Source organism: Arvicola amphibius, chromosome 3 (assembly GCF_903992535.2).
Source record: "Arvicola amphibius chromosome 3, mArvAmp1.2, whole genome shotgun sequence".
In the NCBI taxonomy this organism is placed as follows: domain Eukaryota; kingdom Metazoa; phylum Chordata; class Mammalia; order Rodentia; family Cricetidae; genus Arvicola; species Arvicola amphibius.
The window spans coordinates 134,448,579-134,474,082 of record NC_052049.1 but is presented as its reverse complement, the minus strand read 5'-3'; the positions used below and the strand labels follow the sequence as shown (position 1 = coordinate 134,474,082).

Genomic DNA, 25,504 nt, shown 5'->3' with positions numbered 1-25,504 from the left:
ACCACCTGGAAAGCCATGGCGATCCCTTAATTCTTATATCAAGCCTAAACTTTCTAAACAATAGAAACACATATACATAGGGACTCAGGGTCTATGCCTGTGCCACACTTGTCAAAGCTAATATAGCCACAAAGTATTTTATTTATTTATCCTATCACCCACCCTACTCCTTTATTACTAACTCCATTTAAAGCATTCTTGACTCACAAGGGCTCCTGAAGCTAGAAAAATTTTTATCATATTGGCTCTTTTCTCTCCAACAACTAGTGACCTGCAAGTCCTGGAGTTTTGAATTAATCTTTTCTTTTGACACTGCCATTTTCTAAATTAAGAAATCAGATGCTAACCTGACTTATTCAGCTAGCCTTTAAAATATATATTATATTAGTAATATATGAGTATTTTGCCCACATGTATGTCTGTGCACCACACGTGTGCAGGACTTGCAGAGACCAGAAGGTGTTAGATCCCCCGGAACTGGACTTACAGTTGTAAACTGCCACATGGGCGCAGGAAATTAAATCTGGTTCCTCTTGAAAAGCAATCAGTATTCTTACCCACTGAGACATCTCTCCAGGCTCCCAGCCAACCATTCTTTTGAGTATACATTATTTATCATACACAATGAAAAGAATTACAGATATGAAAACAAAGTGCTGAGATGCAACCATATCTTGAAACAGAACAAAGTATAATGCAGTGAGCAGTATAATTAAAGCAAAGACTAGATGAGATGTTACCTTCATTCCTAGATGATCAACTCATACTATCTTTCTAAAACACAAACTAGAACTGTTTTATTCCTCTCTTTTAAGATCCTTCATGATTCTACTCCATTGAATCATGGAAACACTTCACAATTTGGTACCTACTTGCTTAACTGCCCATTTCGTGCTTTGCTTTGACTTCACATTCAATGACAAAGCCATTTATAATCAAGTGCTGCCCTGATAATATGCTCACTATTCTTGCAATACCTTGCATCCTGCAACTGGAAAGAATTCCTGTGCAATGTCTAACAACAAAAACCCTATTACAAATTAACTCCTTTCTGAAACCTTTACTTATGTCTGTCAATGTAGTTTTGTATTATAATTTGGTTTTCTGTTTGTACCAGGAGACAATGGTATCATTAGAGACAGAATCCACATTCTAATCTATGTAACCTTTTCTAAATTCGACATTAGTAAATATTCATGAAACAGCTGAGTATCAAATGTATTAATAAGGCAAAGAATAGTGGCACATACATACAATTCTAACACTCAGATGACTGAGGCAAGTCATTAAATAGTGAAACAATGTTTCAAAAAAGGTGAAAATAGGAGTATTTTTCTTGTTTGGGTTCTGTATACTTAAACATTAAGGCCACTGATTACTACTATAGAATACTACTATAAAGGAGTAAGTCACAAAACAATCCCACACCAGTTTGGAATTATGATTAATAAAAGGGATATTTATTTAAAGGAAAAACTTACAGATCTCCGTCTTAGACAACAGCCCTCTGCAAGACCAGGTAAAGAATCTGGTAGCCAGAAGCAGAGTCCAAAGCAAGAGAGGGAGCGCTGCTTAGAAATCATGCCCAAGTGGGCTGGTATCTTAAAGGCTATTGGCTAAAGGAGCAGAAGGAGCTCCCGCAGCACCACTACTTAAAAACGAATTAAAATACTTGGGAAATTCCCTTCACTTAAAAGGAAATGCACCCTGACAAACATTTACAATGCTAGCATCTAGAAGGTAAAGGCAAGAATTAAAGGCCTGGGGGCTGGAGAGATGGCTCAGAGGTTAAGAGCATTGCCTGCTCTTTCAAAGGTCCTGAGTTCAATTCCCAGCAACCACATGGTGGCTCACAATCATCTGTAATGGGGTCTGGTGCCCTCTTCTGGCCTGAAGGCATACACACAGACAGAATATTGTACACATTATAAATAAATAAATAAATAAATAAATAAATAAATAAATAAATATCTTTTTAAAAAAAGAATTAAAGGCCTGGTTGGACGGTGGTGGTGCACAACTTTAATACCAGCACTTGGGAGGCAGAAGTAGGCAGATCTCTGTGAGTTCGAGGACTGCCTGGTCTACAAGAGACAGTTCTAGGACAGCTAAGGCTGTTACACAGAGAAACCCTATCTGGGGGGCGGGGGACCTCAGAGGTCTGTGGGGAGGTGGTGATGCATGCCTTTTAATCTCAGCACTGGGGAAGCAGAGGCAAGAGGATCTGAGTTCGAAGTCAGTCTGGTCTATAGACTGAGTTCCAAGACAGCCAGGGCTACACAAAGAAACCCTGTCTCAAAAAACAAACAAACAACAACAGAAATCTGAGATTCAATGCCAGCCTAGGCTACACAGTAAGTCTGAGAGCAGCCTCAGCAAATAAAACATCCCAATTAAAAGGAAGGAAGGAAGGAAGGAAGGAAGGAAGGAAGGAAGGAAGGAAGGAAGGAAGGAAGAAAGGAAGGAAGGAAGGAAAATCAAGTAAGGAGAAGCCACTAACAAGTAAACAAATGAACACTTAAACTTTTAGATAGTGATCAATGTAATTAATTTTTACAAAGGAATTGGGGCCCAGTAAGATGACTCAGCAGGTAAAGTTATTGCCATACAAGCATGACTGTACAAGTTTGATCCCTGAGTTCCTTCAACAACCTCTCAAAGCCGGGGCGGTGGTGGCGCACACGCCTTTAATCCCAGCACTCGGGAGGGCAGAGCAGAGGGATCCCTGTGAGTTCGAGGCCAGCCTGGTCTACAAGAACTAGTTCCAGGACAGGCTCCAAAGCCACAGAGAAACCCTGTCTTGAAAAACCAAAACAAACAAACAAACAAACAAAAAAACACCTCTCAGTTTTTCTAGACAAAATTTCTTTGTGTAGATCTGATTGTGCTAGAACTTGATTTGTAGTCCAGACTGGCCTTGAACTCAGAGATCCACATCTGCTTTCTGAGTACTGGGATTAAAGACATATGCTTCCACACCAGGCTCGGAATGATAGTCTTTTAGTTTTTATTTTATTTTTTCGAGACAAGTTTTTTCTGTGTAGCTCTGGCTGTCCTGGAACTCACTGTAGATCAGGTCAGTTTCAAACTCACAATGATCTGCCTGTCTCTGCCTTCCAAATCCTGGGATTAAAGGAGTGCACCACAATGCTTAGCTCAAGAAAAAAAAATTTAAACATACCAAAATTAACCTAGATTCACCAGAGAAAAACAAAGTGAAAATCCAGTATACTAAAAGAAGCGAAGAGCTACAATCTATCTTTTGAACTGAATATTTTTCTCTTTTCATGCAAAATTTATAGTATAAATCTTAGACACTCAAGAAAACAAACTTCCACTAACTACAGTCTTTCTTGGTCTTCATAGAAATCGAGCCATTTGGCTCTGAGAATACACAAGTTTGTGCTTTAGAAACTGCCTTTCAGAGGTAATTTGTAGATGTTTAATCCATACATATCTAACAAAAGCAGTTAAGTCACCAAATGAATGAATATTTGCAACACTAGTTGTTGAAGCAAACTGAGTAGTTGTTAGAAAGGCTATATGTGAAATTACACATCTTCTACTCTCAGCAAGTGGCTTAGCTAACTCAAAATGAATACATCTCTAAATATGAAGGCCTTTTTATTATCCTGGTATGGTTCTAATTCCAGGTTGCAGCCTTCTATAATTAAGAATAAAATCATTCCTAGCATCTTCTGATTCAATTCTGTACCTGGAGATATACAGCTAGTATAGTGATGTTTCTATAAGGACTGAGAAAGATAATCAGGAACTGGAGAGATGGCTCAGTGGTTAAGAGTATTGGTTGTTCTTCCAGAGGACTCAGGTTCAATTCCCAGCACCCACATGGGAGCTCACAACTGTCTGTAACTCCAGTTCTATAGGACCCAATACCCTCCCACTGATATCCATGCAGGCAAAACATCAATGTACATAAAATAAATTAAATTATTTAAAAAAGAAAAAGATAATCATTGTCATAAAAAATTTGTTTTCTTTTGCAGAATCATCAAAAGTAGCAGAGGCTTAAAAAAATTATCCCATGTTCCTACTCTCACAGTGGCCCCAAAGTCAAAGCTTCTTATGATGGATTTTTGTAATTATCCAGAGCTTTGACAATTATTTGGGGGCTGGAGAAATGGCTCAACAGTTAAGAGTGCTTACAGTGTTCCAGAGGATGCTAGTTTACTTGTCAGCATTCACATAAGGTGGCTCACAACTACCTGTAACTCTTGCTCCATGGGATCTGATGCGCTCTTCTGGCCTCTTTGGGTACCTGTACACACACAAACTATACTCACATAGACAAATGCACATACATAAAACTAAAGTTTTTTGTTTGTTTTGAAGATTAAGCTGAGGCAGTGGTGGTATACACCTTTAATCCAGCACTCAGAAGGCAGAAGTTCTGAGTTCTAGGACAGCCTGGCTTAAAGAGGGAGTTCCAGGACAGCCAGAGCTACACAGGGAAACCCTGTCTTGAAAAACCTATAATAATAATAACTAAACAACAACAACAATAATAATAATAATCATAAATAAACTTTAAAAACATTTTAAACAGTAATAAAGACATAGTCTAACATTAATGGAAAATTAAAAATCTATCACCATAAAGAAAGGGAAGCCTTGGATAATAGCACCATGACTAATAATAACTATAATTCTCTTTGCAAAATCTATTCACTATGCTAGTAAGTCCTACTTAAGAGGAGGTTCCCACTAAAGCATCACCTGCTTATCTTGAAACACAACAGAGAGTGTAGCAATTGTTGCTGTTGTTACTAGAAGTGACAGAAATAACCAAAATCTCACCTAATCTGAGCTCTCCGAAGTTCCCACACCCTATCTTCTTGCCAACCCTGAAGTTGGGTCCCACCATGAGAACTCCAGAGGATGCTGAGGTGCCAGATGGTCGGGAACAGTGTGTATTCCTTTGTGCCATGGTTTTAGTTGTCCGTTGTCTGTCATCTTTCTCCCTGTTAGAATGGTCCATGATCCTACAAGACAGTCTCTGAACAATGAATGTCCTCAGTGTGTATACTTCTCTTCAACACAGAAGTATGTCCAAATCAACTGCAGTCAGAGAATGAAAATGAGTTTTGGCATCATATTTATGCTTATGTGTACTTCCAGAAGATAAAAAACCACGGCTTAGTTCTTGAAGAACATGTAGTCTGTAGATCTCAAGCACAGGTGGACATTTTGTAACCTGTATAAAATACAGAAAAATACAGTTAAAAAACTAGTTGGGAGAGAGAGCCTGAGACAAAAGTTTCTCTGTGTAGCCCTGACTGTCCTGGCACTCTTTCAGTAGGCCAGGCTAGCCTTAAACTTACAGATATCTGCCTGCCTCTGTCTCCTGGGTGCTAAGCCTAAAGGCATGTGCCCAGAAAAAACAAAACAAAACAAAACAAACAAAAAAAAACAACCAACTACATTTTAAAGTAAACTGAGAAAGTCATTCATTAGAATGGACTCTATTCAGAGTAAAGCACAGTGATCGTCAAAGCTCCCAAAAATAATTTTGGTTTTATATCTTTTAACATGTTAGCCAGCTTGATTAGTTACTTATGAGTTAACACAAGCTAAGGAAACTGCAAACCAGAAAGCTAAGGAAACACACAAAAGTATTTAACATGAAACATCTCTTTTAGTGATGTCCACATAACCAAAAAGAAAAATATTTTTTTAAATTGTTTTCTTTTTTTCTTTTCTTTTTTTTTTTTTTTTTTGGTTTTTCGAGACAGGGTTTCTCTGCAGCTTTTTTAGAGCCTGTCCTGGAACTAGCTCTTGTAGACCAGGCTGGCCTCGAACTCACAGAGATCCGCCTGCCTCTGCCTCCCGAGTGCTGGATTAAGGCGTGCGCCACCACCGCCCGGCTTAAATTGTTTTCTTAAATCACTGTGTAACAGGGTATTTATCAGGAAGAGTTTAAAGCTAAGTTAAATAGACCATAGACAATTTAATTCAAAGCTCTTCTCTTAAAATTAGTTTAGAACTTACTAAAATGATGCTAGTCAGTGTTGTTCTTTCCCTCCACTTACCACTTCCAAGCAATGGCAGCAATCACGCAATTCAAAATGTACAAACAGGCAACAGTCTCTCAGAGAACCCCACACTTTCTGGTACTGCTTCTCTCCAAGTACCTCGCTCCATCCCTTCTTCCCTCCCACCTGCTTTAGTTTTTTGAGACAGGGTTTCTCTGTGTAGTTTTGATGCTTTGTAGACCAGGCTGGTCTCGAACTCACAGAGATCTGCCTGCCTATGCCTCCCAAGTGCTGGGATTAAAGGCATGTGCCTCCACTGTCCACCCCAAATGCCTCTCTTAACCCTTAAACTTAAGCAGATATTAAAATGTATCTCATAAAACCCCAACTCTATAGAGAGAAGTGAGCTGTAAGTAGTTGTGCACACCTTTAATTCCAGCCCTTGGGAGGCAAAGGCAGGAGGATCTCTATGAGCTTGAGGCCAATCTGATCTACAAGGCAAGTTCCAGGACAGCCAGAGCTACATAGTGAAACCTTGTCTAGAAAAAAAGAAAGAGGCAAAAGACTGACATGCTGCATTTAAAAAAAGAATTATTTGTTTTTATTTTGAGTAGAAGCTCAAACTGAAAATAAAGTCACAAAACTAACATCTTAACCTGCATCCATTTCAGATATTCTCCAGTGTCTCATGTGAAAACTGAGAATAACACAAAAGTTGTCAATAAGGTAATTTTATTGCTATATTTGGTAATACACGTGTACTTGTGATATTATGGTATGTTTTGGATTTTATCTAATGTCCTGGCTCATTGCTCACACAGTCACAGTTCCTTCCTAAATGACCAGAATAAGCTTCAAAAAAAACAAAACAAAAAAATCCCAAAACAAAAAATAAACCAAAAACAACAACAAAAAAACCCAGAGCCTCTATCTTATCTTTATTCTGTTATCTTCCCCCTTTCCTCCCCAAAGCAGACCATAAAACTACAATTTCTCCCCAATTTAAGACACACAAAACAAATATACTCTTATCTTCCCAGTCTTGAAAATGATCATAAAGAAATCCTGGTAGATCGGAAGACCACCACCCTTCGTACCACATTCACCACAGCAGCCTCCTACCCAGAAAGACTGAATGCCGTAGAGAGGTCCAGAAGAAATGAACAAGAAGCTTCATGGGGCTTTCTTACCATTGGCATTAGATCATACTCCTTTGGGTCCAATCATATTTCTACATCCTTCAATCATGACTATGCAATAAAGTCTCCATAATAACCAAAGGGCCAGATCCCTGTAGACACTGAGGTTCCTCAGAGAAGTCATGGTAGTCCTACAACACACCCTCTACGTACCGCTTCACCTGCAATCTTTGTAACAACATCTTTGATAACCAGAAAATGTTTCCATGAGAGATACTCAAAAACAAATCCAGAAGCAAAGGTGAAGGAAGCTCACTTTGCTCAAAACCAGATTTAGAAGGGGAACCTCAACTCTGGGGAAGGACAATTTTAAGGACTTGTGCTCAACCTGTAGAATCTAATGCAGTCCGAAGATTAACAGTGTCAGGCCCACTAAGGCCATGTCTGTCTCTGAAGAACTGCTTACTTGTTGGTGGGAGAACCTCCACACCTTTTTGGGTGACAGAGTCTTCTGTATGACAATTATGGTGTAACAACTGTTAATACGCTTTGAAAAAGAAAATGTGCTATTCTCCTTTTAGGCAGTGTCTTAAAAATTCACTTGCCTCTGCCTCCTCAGTGCTGGAACTAAAGATGTGTGACACCATGCCCTGGCAACAACCAGCTTACAACAGCTATCACTGGTATATAACAGAGCAAAGGTTTCTAGACCATGAACTTCCAAAGAAGATTTCTATTTCTAATTCCCTAGCAATATAATCACAGGTACAAAGCTGAAGGCTGACCATGGATACACAATAGACAATTCAAGGATATATGCTTATAGTACAACATTACCTAAAAGAAGCTTATTTTATATTATTATGTTTTCTATTTGTTTTGTGGTAAAACTGTAAAATAACATGAGAATACTAATCATCAATAAGTCATTTCCTATATGAAACAACTTCCTATTTCTGTTTCATTTCCAATATCCTCTAGTTGCCTTTATCCAATCTCTCAAACAGCAATGCAGAAAGAAAAGGAAAATAAAATTGAAGATGTTATTTCTATAGATATGTATTAATTGTTGAAGGCATGTGTATGTTAGAGGCTGGTAACTCCACTTTCTTTCCTTTTACTACATTGTTTCAGGACACTAATAGAATGTAAGGCCCGTATCTACATCCAGCTAATGCCTCTACCTTCAGATTATCATCACTAGTATGTTTTTGAGAGGTTTGTGCATGGTTACTAGTAGATAACATAAAAAACAATCAGGTTGAGGATAACACACGAAGTGAACATTAAATTTTACATTTTAATCTTCTAAAGGGGGAGGGGCTACAGGGATGGGTATTACAAATCAATCATAGAATGCTTGCCTAGAAAGGGCAAGAGCCTACACTTAATTTCAATTTCAAGGGCTTTTGGTTTTTCTTTTTGTTTTGTTGGGGCTGGTGTAGCACTAGCTGTCCTGGAACTTGCTTTGTAGATCAGGCTGGTTTCAAACACAGAGATTCACCTGCCTCTGCCTCCCAAGTGCTGGGATTAAAGATGTGTACCACCACCGCCCAGCTCCTTTTTTTTTAAAGGCTCTTTCGGCCTCTGCCCTTGCGCAAGCATGTGCACCTGCTCATATACTCACTCACAAAGGCATATCCACACACAAATAAATTAAGCCTTTAAAAATTGCTTTCATTAAAAAAAACAAATTCAACTAGGCCTATGCATGTTGCTCAGTAGTAGAACGCTTGACTAACATGCACAAGGCCCTGGATTCAAGCAAACAGATTTCACAGGTTATTTTGAAGTTTTAGTACTCAAGACACTATAGAACTGGTGAGATAAACAAAAGAAATATATGCAAAGAAATAGATTGATATCAATATGGACACACTGGTTTTTCACAAAAGAGCAAAGGAAATTCTAGGGAAACCATACACATTCATGAATGTGTCTATGAGTATGCTCACACAGGCACATATACACATACAAACACACACGCACACACATTCTAAATGTAGACATACACTTCTCTCAAAATTTAACTCAAGCTAAGGGTAGGGTTGCATACCTTTAGTCCTAGCACTTGGGAGGCAGAGGCAGGTAGATCTCTGTGAGTTTGAGACATGCTGGGTCTACATAGCAAGACACTGTGTGTCAAAAATACCAAAAACAACCAAGCAAAACACCTAAAAGTCCAGATCAAAATGGATCACAGACATAGCTGCATGTTTACATGTGTGTCTGTGTGAGTGAATGCCTTGTGTGTAGATGTACTGAGAGGCCAGAAAGGGTGTCAGACCCCTGGGGTTGTAGATAGTTTTGAGCCACCTTATGTGGGTGCTGGAAACTGAAGTGTTAAATGTAGTTATGATCCTACTAAAAAGAAAAATCCTTTTACAAACACCATTCTGTGGAAATGTCTTCATGTTCTTAAAAGTTCAAGAAAATACATCAGAAAATGAACAATTGATTGTAAAAGAACAGAGTTACAAGAAAAAGAATGAATCTAAATTTTTCTATTTGCAACTGGGAAGCTGCCTCCGTGGTAGAGTTCCTGTTGTGCAAACATGTGAACCTGAGGTAAGATCCCCAACCATGGCGAAAGCAGGGTAGCGACGGGAGGACCCTGAGGACCTGCATGCCAAATGGTAAGCTCCAGGGTCAGTGACAGACTTGACCCCTACTGCTGTCCTGTCCTCCACATGCACACTCTACACATGCACAAACATGAATATCCCACACACAATTGGTTTTCTTTTTGAGATAGATCTATGTAGCTCTAGCTATTTTGGAACTCATTATGCAGACCAAACTGGCCTCAAACTCAGAGATCTGCCTCTGCCTCCCAAGTGTTAGGATTAAAGGAGTGTGCCACCATTCCCATAATTTAAAAAAATTGCTTTATTTCATTAAAAAAATTAGGAACTGGAGATATGGCTCAATGGTTAAGACACTGACTATTCTTCCAAAGGGCCCAGGTTCAATTCCCAGTACCCATATGGCAGCTCACAATCATTTGTAACTCCAATTCCTGCAAATCTGACTCTCTGACTCCCTCTTCTGGTCTCCAGGCATGTGAATACACTCAAAATACTCATACACATAAAATGTTAAATTTTAAAATTTTTTAATTAAAAAAGTTAATTTAATTTTTTGACACAGGGTCTCATTAGTAGCCCAGACTGCTCTAGAACTCACTGTAGATTACAGGTGGCCAGGGACCCACAGCAACTCCGCTGCCCTCAGCCTCTCAAGTACTAGGATTACAAGGGTGAGTCATCATGCCCTAGCTTCATTATAAATAATCTTAAGCATGCACTACTACTTCAGCAATAATTTTGAAAATGTAATTTTTTATTGATTCTTTGGGAATTTCACAACATGCACCTCAATCCCACTCATTTCCTAGTCCTTCCATGTCCAACCACCACCTCTGTAGCCTCTCCCCCATAAGAAAACAAGAATAATAAAATAAAAAAAATAAGTAAAACAATAACAACACTTCACTCCCCTGTCTCTCCTGTCCTCCATCATATATTCTGTAGTGGCTTTGGGAGCTGCAGAGTATCCTGCAGTACACTCTTTTGCCCAAACAGCTTTACTGGCAAAATTTCATTGCAATGAGCTGTTAGTCTGGTTCGAGGCCTCTGGCTTCTGCCTCACCGAAGATATCCTGCTGTGCCCTAGTCATGAAGAGCCAAGGGCTATGGTTCCACAGGACCAGTTCCTTCAGAATTTCCAGCAGGTCACAGATGGGTTAGAAGTTGGGTTGGGCCAATTCAAAGCACTAAATGTGGGCCTGGGTAGTAGCTGAGTTGGTCAGTCCAGGCCTCTGCTGGGACTACTCCTCCCCCAAGGTGAGGGTCAGGGCCATCTCTTCTGTGCCCAGGCCATAAAGGTCAGCTCTCCCCAACATATGGTGAGGTGTAGAGCCAGCATTACCTTCTGCAATGGTGTTGGGCCTAAGTTTTCCCAGGCCCATTAAGAGTTGGGGACAGCTCTCCCATGTCTACAACACTGGGGCCAGCTGGGGGTGGCAGCTCTTTTGCTGAGGTATCTGATAAGGTGCCAGACCAGCTTTCCAGTGCTGAAGCCACTGGGGACCCTGACCTTGGCTGTAGTAGGACTGTGGACTCAGATATGGCTCTTCGCGACAGCTCAGGCCTGGACATCACCATGGCTCTTGGTGGCAGTGCAGGCCACTCAGATCTGTATGTCTCCCAGTGGTGGTGGTATGGCCCTCAGGCATCAATATGGCCTCAAGTGGCGGCCCAGACCTTGGGCATCTGCGTGGCCCTTGGCCATGGACATCAACACAGACCCCAGTTGTAGTAGAGCCAGGGACCCAGACATGGCCCCAAGTGGCAGCGTAGCCAACCTTCTCAGCCTGTTCGTCACTGCCATTGCATATTTAGTTCTGCTTCTCCCCACAGTGCATGATTGTTCTCACTTCTCCTTCTCTTACATTTCTCCACCAAAAAACTTGTTCATCACCTACCTACCCACCCACCTGCTTGGGCCACTTGGCACCTGGTGGACCTGTCAGCAATGCAAACGTCTGTCCTGGGCTGAGACAGCTCAGGGCTGAGTGCTCTTGCAGCTGTTCAACTGACCTGCATTTTATTCACAGCATCCACACTGATTAACATTCCAGCTCTAGGGAATACAACAAACTCTTCCAGCCTCCACATATACCTCCTCATATGTGTGTGCATGTGTGTGTGCACGTGTATGTTTGTTGTGTACGCATGCATACACACAAATATTTTTAAGAAAAAAAATGATGAGACTGGGTTTCTCCATGTAATAGCCCTGGCTGTCCTGGAACTTACTCTGTAGATCAGGCTGGCTTTGAATTCAGAGATCTGCCTGCCTCCGCCTCCCCAGTGCTGGGATAAAAGGTGCGTGCCACCACTTCCCAGCTAAGAAAAAAAAAATCTTATCTGTTAATAAAATACAAATTCTAAGATGAGGAGGCTGTCAGTGGATAAAGTGCTTGCCCTGAAAGAATGGAAATAGGAGTTCTGATTCTCAGCACACATGCAAATGCCAAGTGTGCATAAGCAGACTACTTTAATTCCAATGCTTGGAAAGCCTGAAGATGGGGAACTTTAGTGTAAACTGGATAACCTAGACTCACCAGAAAGGAGAGGTCTAGGTTCAATAGATATCCTGCCTCAATGAATTCAGAGGACAGCAATCAAGGGAGATTCATGATGTCAGGCTCATGCCTCCAAACACATGGGAACAAGTGCAAACATACACCACACACAGAGCATTTTTTAATTGTAAGATGAAAATTCCCCAATTTTCTACTACCAAACTAGTAAAACAGGTCTATAAAACTATTCACCTTCTCATCTCAATGAGGAGCCTAAGGCAAACTACTTAATAAGCTTTACTGAACTCCTTCTCACTGTAACTTACTTCTTCCTCTCCTCAGAACTTCTCCATTACAAGACATGCTGTAACACTCATCTCCCGGTCATCATTTCCTATCTTCCATCCTCTTTCCCACAAGCGCTACACACACAAAGTGCTCTGTTTCTATTCCAGTCTTCAACACTCAATAACTACAGTTTTCATTTCATCTCAAACGAACGAACTTTCTCCTGTCACAGTAAGTCACATACATTTGAAGCTAAACCAAGAATACTTTCTATTTCTTATCTTATTTGCTTTCTTGGAATGTTTGAGAGTTAAGTCCTAGGTCTCAAGCAAACTAGAAAACATGCCTTATCATCTTCATCTACAGGCACAGAGAAACCTTGTCTCAAAAAACCAAAAAAAGAGAATATATATCCATGTAGGGGTTTGTCCATGTGCATTCAGTTGCCTGCAGAGGCCAAAGAAGGTGTTAGATCTCCTGGAGGTGGAATTACAGCTGCTTGAGAGCTACCTTACAAGAGTGCTGGCTACTAAATTCAGGTCCTCTGAAAGAGCAGTTTGTGTCCTTAACCACTGAGCCATCTCCCCAGCCCTATTCAAAATATTCTTAACTAAACAAACAAATATTTACAAAGTGTCTTTTATGTACCTAAAACTGGGATAGTAGTCACTGTTAGTCTAACAGTGAACTCAACATTTACAGTTGTTCTGTTCTTAGAGCTTAGAATACAGAAGGACATCACAAATGAGCACACAAAAGAACAACAAATGTTGGAATCAAGGTGTAAATTAAATGAGTTGCTGAAATAATTTAAGTCTGAATAATAAATTTCAGAAAGATGCTGGAACTACTATAGGTCATTATAGAGGGTCTGCCTAGCATGCACAAAGCCTTGGGTCTCATCCCAAGCACAAGGTCTAGGGATCAGATAGTGATGCTAAGAACTTTGTTCAGCCCCACTAAGTTACCACTTTTGATAGTGAGCTAGAGACAGAGTATCCAGATACAGTCAATACCAGCCTATGGATGAAAGGCTTTTGGTAAAGGAAGATCAACAAGGTAGAGAGGTCATCATCCTAAGAAAGGTGAAGAGGTAGCAAGAGTCCATTATTCAATATTTTTCAAAGGTCACTGAAAGCAGTGAGAGGCCATTTAAATAGAAAGTGACATACAGACTTAAAAGGATATCAACTTGTAAGAGGCATTTAGATTTTTTAAAAATGATTAACTCTGGGTACTCACCTCTTGAGTAAGTTCAACATTAATGTGCCTACTTTCTAAAAGGGTAATTATTGCTTTTCATAAAAAAGAGAGAAGACATGGTCACTGCAGCATCAGCCAGTCCAGTATAGCCAGAAGAACTCAAAGCCTGAGCTCTCTTCCTTCTGCTACACTAACAAAGGATTCTTGCCAACCACTTACTCACCCATTCAGACCCACTGAGCCAAAAGTACACTGGCCTCACACTTGTCCTTCAGAAACAACAACCACCAAATACAGATACAGTGTTTTTATTTTAATTTTATTTATTTATTTGTATTTTTTTCTGTTTTTTTTTTTTTTAAGACAGGGTTTCTCTGTAGTTTTAGAGCCTGTCCTGGAACTTGTTCTGTAGACCAGGCTGGCCTTGAACTCACAGAGATCCGCCTGTCTCTGCCTCCCAAGTGCTATGTAGGATTAAAGGCGTGTACCACCACCGCCTGACCAATATAGTGTTTTAAAAACATTCACAAAGCTTTTGCTGGACAACCTAATCCTCTTCCCTTGAGCAACTTAGTTTTTCTGTTTCCCACATTGAACATGCCCCATTATTTGAGTAGTGTGCTTAAAATATACTTCTTTTATGGCAAAATTTCTTTATGGGGTTAAATTTTCTATCTTTAAAAAAATGATTTGTTGAGAAACATTTTACATACTATATGATCCATCTATATACAGGACAAGGGGAGAGGGTGCAACTCAATAGCTAGAGTGTTTTCCTAGTACATATGAGATCCTGTTCAAGTCCACAAACTGAATAAAAAATGGGTATGGTGGCAGACACCTGGAATGCCAGCACTTGCTAGGTGGGAGAAGGAAAATCAGTTCAGTTATCCTCAGTGAGATAGTGAGTTGGGAGTCCAGGCTAGGATTCATGAGATTCTGTCTCTAAAATGCACCGCCCCCAAAAGTAACAATAAATGTCATCCCTAGCACAGAGGTAACTTTCAAATGTGCAGATTTCAAATATGCTATACCTTAGCTCATTTATAGTGAGTACAATCGGCTTTTATTGAAATTATTTTCGAAATTATTACTGTATGTGTGTGGGATACCATCCCATAGCATGTGTGTGGAGGTCATAGGACAACTTCATGAAATTGGTCCTCTCCATTTATTTTAACATTGTTTCTGGGTATTGAACTGAGGCTGTCAGGCTTGGGTGGCAGGTGGTGTTACCCGCTGAGCCATTTCATCAGCCCGTTAAAGAGCCTGGAACTGAACGCTGAACCACGAACTTTGGTGCAGGCAAGTCAAGCACTGTACCACTGAGCTTTTTTTCCCCCTGAGACAGTGTATTCTCTACATACCCTTGGCTGTCTTCAAACTCTCTTGAATTCACAGAGAGCTGCCTCTGCCTCCCAAATGCTAGGATTAAAGGTGGGGGCTGCCACACATCACTGTTTTACCTTTTTCAGACAAAAAATCACTATGTAGTACAGGCTGACCTCAAACTCACAGCAATCCTCCTGCCAGCCTCCTGAATACTAAAAATACAGGCGTTTACCTCCTTACCCAGTTCTTCAATTGATTTGCTTGTTTAAATAGTTCTTCTAGTTGGTTTACTCATCTTCTAAGTTTAGGCTGGGGAAAAATTTGATGGCATTGCTCTTCCTTTCTCTTGGCTTTAAAAAATATTATTTGGAAGCTGGAGAGATGGCTTCCATCTCAGCGGTTGAGAGCACTGGCTGTTTTTCCAAAGGTCCAATTCTTGACACCTACATGGCAGCTCATACCTGTAGCTCCAGCTCCGGGGCTTCTGACAATCTCATGCAGATATACATGTAGGCAAGACACCAACATACACAAAATTTAGGGAAAAATATTTCTTTTGAGTAAGTGATGTGCCTTGGTGTTATGGATGTGCACTGTGTGTGCCTGGTGCTTGCAGAGGCTAGAAGAGGGTGTCAGATCTGCCTGACTCTGCCTCCCAACTGCTAGGATTTAAAGGCATGTGCCACCAAGAGTCCACAAATAATAAAATTTTTAAAAAGGAAGGTGCTGTTTTTAAAGCCTGATGTGTTGCACACCTGTAGGTACTTTAAAAGCCCGAGGCCTGGGATACACAGTGAGATTCTGTATTAAAAAAAAAAAAAGAAAAGAAAAACACCAAGGATGAGACTTACTACATATATCTTCTTTAAAATAAAAAAATGCCTTGTTTTCCTTAGTTTGTTTTGATTAAAACAAAACAAAAACCAAAAAAAAAACCCTAAAAACAAAAAACAGGACTGGAGAGATGACTCAGAGATTAAGAGCACTTATGGCACTTTCAGAGGTCTTGAGTTCAATTCCCAGCAATCATATGGTGGCTGACAACCATCTATAATAAGATCTGGTACCCTCTTCTGGCCTGCAGGCAGAACACTGCACGCATAATAAATAAATAAATGTTAAACAAACAAACAAACCCTAGGGTCCTACATAGCACAGACTGGTCTGGAACTTGTTAGATAGCTGAAGAGAGCTGAAACTCCTGAGCCTAGGACCTCCCTCCATCCAAGGGATATATACGGTCTGGGCTACCACACTCTCAGCTCAAAAGTACCTTGCTTACCTTATGTTTTTGACAGAGAAATTCAGAAAAGAAATTTAATATATCTTATTCAAAGAAAATTTCCCACTTCTTAGTTTCAAATCCAAGATAAAAATAATTTAACGTAAAAAAATGTAAAAAAAAATTTTAATAAAAGTTTAGGGGCTGGAGAGATGGCACAGAGCTTAAGAGTACTGGCTTCTCTAGAAAACCTAATACCTATACTCCTTAAGGTATTTCATAATATAGAAACAGAACAGTCATTGCCAAATTCCTTTTATGAAGCTACAATTACCCTGATACCTAAACCACACAAAGACTCAACCAAGAAAGAGAATTACAGGCCAATCTCACTCATGAACATCGATGCAAAAATTCTCAATAAAATACTGGCAAACAGAATCCAAGAACACATTAGAAAAATTATCCACTATGATCAAGTAGGCTTCATCCCAGAGATGCAGGGCTGGTTCAACATACGAAAATCTATCAATGTAATCCATCATATAAATAAACTGAAGGATAAAAACCATATGATCATCTCATTAGATGCAGAAAAAGCATTTGACAAAATTCAACACCCCTTTATGATAAAGGTCTTGGAGAGATCAGGGATACAGGGGTCATTACTAAATATAATAAAGGCTATTTACAGCAAGCCGACAGCTAACATCAAATTAAATGGAGAGAAACTCAAGGCCATCCCACTAAATTCAGGAACATGACAAGGCTGTCCACTCTCTCCTTATCTCTTCAATATAGTGCTTGAAGTTCTAGCAATAGCAATAAGACAACATAAGGGGATCAAGGGGATTTGAATTGGAAAGGAAGAAGTTAAACTTTCGTTATTTGCAGATGATATGATAGTGTACATAAGCGACCCGAAAAACTCCACCAAAGAACTCCTACAGCTGATAAACTCCTTTAGTAACGTGGCAGGATACAAGATCAACTCCAAAAAATCAGTTGCCCTCCTATATACAAAGGATAAGGAAGCAGAGAAAGAAATCAGAGAAGCATCACCTTTCACGATAGCCACAAATAGCATAAAATATCTTGGGGTAACTCTAACCAAGGAAGTGAAAGACCTATTTGACAAGAACTTTAAGTCTTTGAAGAAAGAAACTGAAGAGGATTCCAGATGTCTTGAGTTCAATTAGCAGCAACCACAAGGTGGTTCACAACCATCTATAATGAGATCTGGTGCCCTCTTCTGGCCTGCAGACATACATGTGGGCAGAACACTGTATACATAATAAATAAATAAATCTTTAAAAAGTTTATTACTAGCTAGTTCCATGGGCAGCTGAGGAGAGGGAGTCGGAAAAGGCCAGATCCTATAGCCATACTGATGATTATCTTGCATATCTCCATAGAACCCTCATCTGGCGATGGATGGAGCTAGAGACAGAGCCCCACATTGGAGCACAGGACTGAGTTCCCAAGGTCCTGACGAGGAGCAGGAGGGAGAACATGAGAAAGAAAGTCAGGACCGTGAGGGAATCTTCATCTGGCAATGGACGGAGATAAAGACAGAGTCACACACTGGTGCACCGAACTCAGCGCCCAAGGTCCAAATGAGGAGCAGAAGGAGGGAAAACATGAGCAAGGAAGTCTGGACTGCGAGGAGTGCTCCCACCCACTGAGATGGTGGGGCTGATCTATTCGGAGCTTACCAAGCCCAGCTGGACTGGAACTGAAAAAGCATGAGATAAAACCGGTCTCCCTGACATGGCGGACAATGAGGGCTGCTGAGAAGCCAAGGACAATGACATGGGATTTGGACCCTACTACACATACTGGCTTTGGGGGAGCCTGGCCTGTTTGGATGCTCACCTTCCTAGACCTGGATGAGGGGGGAGGAACTTGGACTTCCCATAGGGCAGGGAACACTTACTGCTCTCTGGACAGGAAAGGGAGGGAGAGTGGAGGAGGGAGGGGGGTAAATGGGAGGCGGGGAGGAGGCAGAAATTTTTACTAAATAAAAAAAATAAAATAAAAAAGTTTGGGGCTGGAGAGATGGCTCAGTGGTTAAGAGCATTAACTGTTCTTCCAGAGGACCTGAGTTCAATTCCCAGCAACCACATGATGGCTCACAACCATCTGTAATGAGATCTGGCGCCCTCTTCTGGCCTGCAGGCATACATGGAGGCAGAATGTTGTATACATAATAAATAAATTAAAAAAATAAATAAATAAAAAAGTTTATTCAACAATGAGCTAATAAAAATGTGTATCTCAAACACGTGGTTTTGAAACATGAAAGGAAAAGGCTGTATCAAAAAACTGTCACATACATCAGGCAGGAATGTACTGGCTTCTGATACCGCACCAGGCTAAGGACACCTAGCACTGCAAATTCCAGTTAAAAGTTCCTGGAACCAATACACTAGCTGGACATGGTGGCACACATCTATAAGCTCAGCACTGGGGAAGCAAGACAAAGTTCAAGACTACCCTGGGCACAACTGTGAGATTATTGTCTCAAAAAGAACTAGTAATAGAAAAGTCTTAAAATTATGAAACAATAACATAGTTAAATTCGATTTAAGCAAGCCGCCAGATAAGCACTGGGACGTATTATAATGACCTTGAACACAAGGCCTGAAGTCTTTTTCTGTGCTTTCCACAAAACCATTGACAACACGACACATAAACAAGTCTCGCAAGCTACACTTTAATCTGACCTTAGGTAGCAGTTTAACATACTTTTTACACCTGAAATCTTGAGTAAATATATTTTGTTCTCTGAAATCCTTATTCTACATTTTAAAATCTTTTCATGCAGGAAGAAGCTTACTGTAATATGAATAATCTTGCCATATTCGTTCCTCCTTCCTATTGTTTGCATAAACTAGTCACAAAGTAATTTGTTTTGTTTTTATTCTCCCTAAACCCCAAGCTAAGCTGTTTACTTGTTCGTAGCTCTCCCTTTACAAAAAGATGTATAGCCAAGGCTGGCTGGCTGGCTGACTGGCCAAAAACTATGTAGCCAAGGATGGCCTTGAATTCTTGATCTTTATTTAAGTCTCCACATCCTACTTGTGGGGAATTAGAGGTGTTTGCAGTCATGCCCTTTGAAGGTTTTCAGGTATAAAGATATTTTTACTTGGTACATTCAAAACAAGTTTCTCAAGTCAGTAATTTCAAAGCTGAAGACAGTGGCTTTCACTGCAGCTCTGCTCCGCCCTCGTCCTTGTTCTCATCGAGTGAACATCACTGCTCTGCCTCGTGCTATCTGCTGGCTACTTGAAGATCAGTTCTCCAAATGCCACAACTAACTTTAGTACAACTACTACTTTTTATTTAACATTTGATTCATCTCAAATAAGTATTTATTAATTGCTGACTACAGTTAACACAAGTAATTTTGCGTGCCTGTCTAGAATGTTTGAAGCTAGATTTGATTTCTTTGTTCCTATAAACTGCCGTTATCTGCTCACTGTTTCATCTTATTACTTCTATGAAAGTGAGAAAGGAACAGATTTCGCTTAGTAATCTTAAAACAAAGCCTGCTCAGCAAGGTATAGTGGCACATGCCTTTTTGTCCTCTGTATTCACATCATAGGATAGAATCATCATCATCACCATCTTTTTCTTTATAAAGATATAGGTCATGTTTTAGAATGGCAACAAATAAAATATCACACTTTAGAATGGCAGAATCTAAAATCTTAGGTCAAAGCTAGGAATGGTGGTACATAACTATAGTGTCTGCAGGAAGAGGAACATTGTGAGTCTGAGGCTAGTGTGGACTTAGTGTGAGATCTTTTGTCTCAAAAACTCAAAACCAAAGCTAGATGTACTGGCCGGGCGGTGGTGGTGCACGCCTTTAATCCCAGCACTTGGGAGGCAGAGGCAGGCGGATCTCTGAGTTCGAGGCCAGCCTGGTCTACAAGAGCTAGCTCCAGGACAGGCTCTAGAAACTACAGGGAAACCCTGTCTCGAAAAACCAAAAAAAAAAAAAAAAAAAACAAAGCTAGATGTACTACAAACCTGTACTCCCAGCATGTGGGAAGTGGAGGCAAAAAGAATAGGAGTTAAAAGTCATTCATCCTTAGCTACATAGTGAAGTTTGAGGCCAACCTGAATTACATAACACACTGTCTCCAAAAAAAAAATTAGTAAAATATGTATTTTTATACAAACACACATTCATATTGGTCCTTATATGCCATTACACTTAAATGTTCTAAGCATACTAGTTAAATTCTTCCACAACCATCATCCTTATGTCACAGATAAGAAAACCAAGATGTTTAAGTCGCAAAGCCGCAGAAGTAGAAAAGGGCATCTGACAGTCTGTTTCAACAGACACCTTTTACAACTATGCCTTAAAAACCACTTTACTGATCATCAAAAGCTATAAAAAGAGAAGTGTATGATTGTCCTAAGACCACAAACTCTTGTGATCTAAGATTATAAATGAACCTCACCCAATTTCTTCAACTGATCCTTAAGATTTATTGCTGACTATGCAACAATACACATATTATCCCATGAAAATTCTTTCAGGAAATAGAATATATTTTGATGTTCAAATATATACATATTTGGTCAATAAAATGCTGTTGAATTAACACAGAAATAAAGTTTGTTGCATGCAGAACACTGTGTTGTAGTGTATGCTGGAGGGTAACTTTTGCACACAAAAAGTATCTGAACTACGAGAACTGATGTAGGACTGAAGGAAGGGCTGTTAAGACCTTTCAAAGTTTTTGGTATTTAGGAACAGTGAATATTTTTTCTGTGATTATCTTTTATAAATAAGTAGTAACAGAATACAATAAAAGTTTATTTTAATGAGAATGGAGCATGATGAAAAGGTCTTCAATCTCATTTCACCTTTCTGGAAGGTAGTTACAGACACGGTCTCTCTCCTTTGCAGATATGTATGATCAGCAACTTTCATTCTTTTCAGTAAAAATCACTCTATTAAATCAATTGAAGGAGGTATAAAAAGGCAGCTCTTACGTAAAAATCAAGCAAAATATCCTATTTCTTAACACTGCATAAAGTGTAACATTCACACACTTTATGGCTTACCAAAAAATCTCTGCAGCCCCAGCATCATAAGAAGTAAAATTTAATTTCTGCAACAAATTAAAATTATAGATAACTGGATTCACAACTACTTTAAAAGTTATGCAGTTGTTCTGTTATTGATTTTGCTTGTGGACAATTCTGAGGATGGAATCCAGGCAGGGCCTCATGAATGTTAAACAAACACACTACCATTGAGTTCGATCCCCCAAACTGACAGCTACTTTAAAATGGATTTGAAAACTCCATAATTATAACCACCTTCAACTACTATAAAACTTAGCGTTTAATCCATATTGCTCAGCTTTTAGTTTATAAACCACTTGAGTGCCTACTGAATATCAGACACTACACAATCAAGTGTGACTAAACTATTCTAGAGAAGTACAATTTTTCTTACTTTACACATGACAGAAAGTTTAGAGGTTAAGTTGTCTGATAGGACATGGCTAAGAAATGACAGAGAAAAACTCAAAACTCAAATATGCTGGATTCTACAGGGCCTACCTACATCATGTATTCCATACTATATCCTATCTTGAGCCCTTTCAATGTGAATGAAAACCTCTGTATCTCAATTCTGTTGGTCTTACTGTGGTTTAATTAATTAATCAATGTTAGCTTTTTAAGACAAGGTCTCTTAACCTACCCCTGGCTGCCCTAGATTTATTATATAGACCAGGATGGCCTCAAACTCACAGAGATTCACCTATCTCTGCCTCCTAAGTCCTGGGATTAAAAGTGTGGCCATCACATCCAACATTTTTACTGTGGTTTAAGACAAGGACAGCAAAAGGAAAGGAGTGCATGTATGTGTGCTCAGGATTTTTACTTTACTTTTTAATGCTGAGGGCCTTGCTCACTATGAGATAAAAAAAAAAAAAAAAAAAAACTCTGCCACTGTGTCTTGTTGCAGAACATTATTTTAAGGTGAGTTACTTTTGTTTATGCTCCAGAACATTTTTTTAATGATGCAAAGATGTGTTTGATGAAATAAAATTAACCTGTGGTCGGAAGGCTGAGTCAGCAACTAACTGATTGAAGTGGCAGGGAGGTGCCAGGTGGAGAACGTTATTTTAAGAAGAGGTGAGGAGAAGCAAAAACAACAAGAGGGATCCAAAGATACAGAAAAACCTGGTCTCAAAAAAAAAAGAAAGAAAGAAAGGAAGGAAGGAAGGAAGGAAGGAAGGAAGGAAGGAAGGAAGAAAGAAAGAAAGGAAGGAAGAAAAAAGAAAAGAGGAGTTTGGAACTAGCCTAAACAATATAGTGAGACTCCATCTCTTTAAAAAATTCTAAGAGCACCACATTCAATGGACTTAAAAGAGGAGCTTATACATATGTCTTATGTCTGTTAATGTCTTTGCCCACCTGAGTTAATGTGTACCATGTGCATATTTATACAGGAGCCCTTGGAGTCTGGAAAAGAACACTGGACTCCCCTGGAATTGGAAGTAGAAGCAGTTGTGAGCTAACATGCCGGTGCTAGAAACCAAACTTAGGTGCTCTGCAAGAAAAGAAACATTTTTTTTTTTTCTTTTTTTTTTTTTTTTTTTTTTTTTTTTTTTTTGGTTTTTCGAGACAGGGTTTCACTGTAGTTTTAGAGCCTGTCCTGGAACTAGCTCTTGTTGACCAGGCTGGCCTCGAACTCACAGAGATCCGCCTGCCTCTGCCTCCCAAGTGCTGGGGAGCAGTAACATTCTTAACTGCTAAGGTCTCTCCAGCCTCCAAAGAAGTGCTTTTAGGGCTGCAGATGGCTCAGAGGTTAAGTGCATTGCCTGCTCTTCCAAAGGTCCTGAGTTCAATTCCCAGCAACCACATGGTGGCTCACAACCATCTGTAGTAGGGACTGGTGCCCTCTTCTGGCCTGTAGGCATATACACCAAAAGACTATTGTATACATAATAAATAAATTAAAAAAGAAGTGCTTTTAATTTAAAACCCAAATAATGAGACTAGCCAAGTTTGAACTAGAAAATCATGTATTTAAGTGATAGTTAAACTTCACCAATACTATGTTCTCAAAGTTCCATCATTTCTTCCATCACAACAGTATTTCTATTTTTAGTTCTTTAATGATACTTAAGGAAGAATTAGTTCAAAGATTCAAGTCAGTGGTTTATTTTGTAAGCAGTTAGTTAAGACGACCTACAAAGAAAATGAAATTCTGTTTCAAATACTTCCATGTGTCACTCATGGAAGGGTACACCAAAAGGGGCTTAGGAGGAAAATGTTTCTCTTCTGATAAAACAGTTTTCATTTTCTATATTCATCTCAATACTTTCTTTAAATCAAGTTATGCTAAAAGCAACAACAAAACTAACTTTCAAGGCTATGGAGATAGCTCAGCAGTTAAAGAGAAGTTCTCTACTGGGTTCCATTCCTAGCACCCATGCCAAGCAGTTCACAACCACCTGCAACTCCAGGGGATCCAAAAACCTTATAAAAACAAGCAAATAAAAAACTCTATATAACTTTATCTAGGTGATGCCCCCCCCCACCTACTCAAAGAAAATAAAGATTTTTCACAAGTTTGTGGCCAGCCAAGGCTACAAAGTGGATTCTAAGCAAGCTAGTGTACAGAGTAAGACCTTATCTCAAAAGAAACAACAAAACAAAACAAAAAAACCAGGGAGCCTGGCAATCTTCCCAAATGTTGTTTTGTTTTGTTTTGTTTTGTTTTGTTTTGTTTTGAGACAGGATTTCTCTGTAGCTTTTGGAGCCTGTCCTGGAACTAGGTCTTGTAGACCAGGCTGGACTCGAACTCACAGAGATCTGCCTGCCTCTGCCTCCTGAGTGGTGGGATTAAAGGCGTGCACCACCACCACCCGGCCACAAATGTTGGCTTTTTTAAAAACTTATTTATCATTAACTATCTCCCAAAGGTCCAGTATGTTTTCCCCATTAGCACCTACTTTATGATTTGAACCTTAAACTTTGATAAGCAACCTCTTGTCTTATAACCTTAATATTGAAAGGAGAGGGAATCAGCCAGAGGATGGGAGGGCAGTTGAGGAGAGGGATAAATTAGAACAAAGCATAATGACATGTGTGTGAAAATGTCAAAACCAAATACTTAGTATGCTAACTTAAATAATTTTTTTTTAAAAAAGAAAACAGCAGGGCGGTGGTGGTGCACGCCTTTAATTCCAATACTCGGGAGGCAGAGGCAGGTGATTTCTGTGAGTTCGAGGACAGCTTAGTCTATAGAGCAAGTTCCAAGACAGGCTCCATAGCTACTGAGAAACTGTCTTGAAAAACTAAAAAACAAACAAACAAATAAATAAATAGAAAAAAGAAGGTATTGATGGAAGCAATTCAAATTTCAACTATTTTTGTTAATATCAGACTTATATACAATGTAGATCAAGATTTGAGTTCCTTGCACATTGTGAGTCAGCTTACTTCTATCTTGACCTACTTATTTCAGAAGCTTAAGGGGAATATAAAATTTATGCATCACACTTACACATTTCTTTCTCTCTTTTTTCTTTTTTTCTTTTTTTTGGTTTTTCAAGACAGGGTTTCTCTGTGTAGAACACTTACATATTTCAATGCAGCCTGTTTTGTCACGGAGCCTCGAGTACCAACACAAGGCCTTAACATACAGTAGCTGCTGAATAGATTTATGATGCCTGAATAAATATTCTTATTTCACATATCTATCTACTATTACACACTTATCCAACTAGCAAATCAGATTTCTACAACTCTATGGAAGAAGAGATTGTTGTCTGTCCTATGTATGTATAGTACCAAGTACTGTGCCCAAACAAACAAATAAATGTTTGGTTGAATTGACTGTTTTCAATTAACTGATATTTACTTAACAAGCAACTCCTATAAACTACAGTCTACCCTGTTTTCATTTCTTATTCTAATTACAAGAAAATAGGAAATAAAAATTGCAATATACACAAAACTTACAATCAATACTTTATATACATCTTCCTTCCCTTCTTTCTTGTTTTAAGTACAAGAAGCCTATTGGGATTAAAATAAATGCTACCCGCTCTCAATAACTATATACATATCACTAAATATGCTTAATTGACATGTTTTATGAAAATTTAAGGACAAAAATCTAGATTAGGAACAACTTAATATATATAGGGTCTGGAGAGATGTCTCAGCAGTTAAGAGCATATACTATTCCTGA

At 39.4% G+C, this 25,504-nt stretch overlaps 1 protein-coding gene across 1 annotated transcript in view; it reads right to left on the bottom strand.

The window, feature by feature from the left end:
- The window catches only part of Csnk1g1 (casein kinase 1 gamma 1), a 151,060-nt gene that overhangs the window by 99,614 nt on the left and 25,942 nt on the right, over nucleotides 1-25,504 (bottom strand). The window contains exon 2 of the mRNA XM_042054723.1: nucleotides 4,819-5,215. Coding sequence (XP_041910657.1) covers nucleotides 4,819-4,999 — 181 coding nt within the window. The 5' untranslated portion in view covers nucleotides 5,000-5,215. The remainder of the gene's footprint in view (nucleotides 1-4,818; nucleotides 5,216-25,504) is intronic.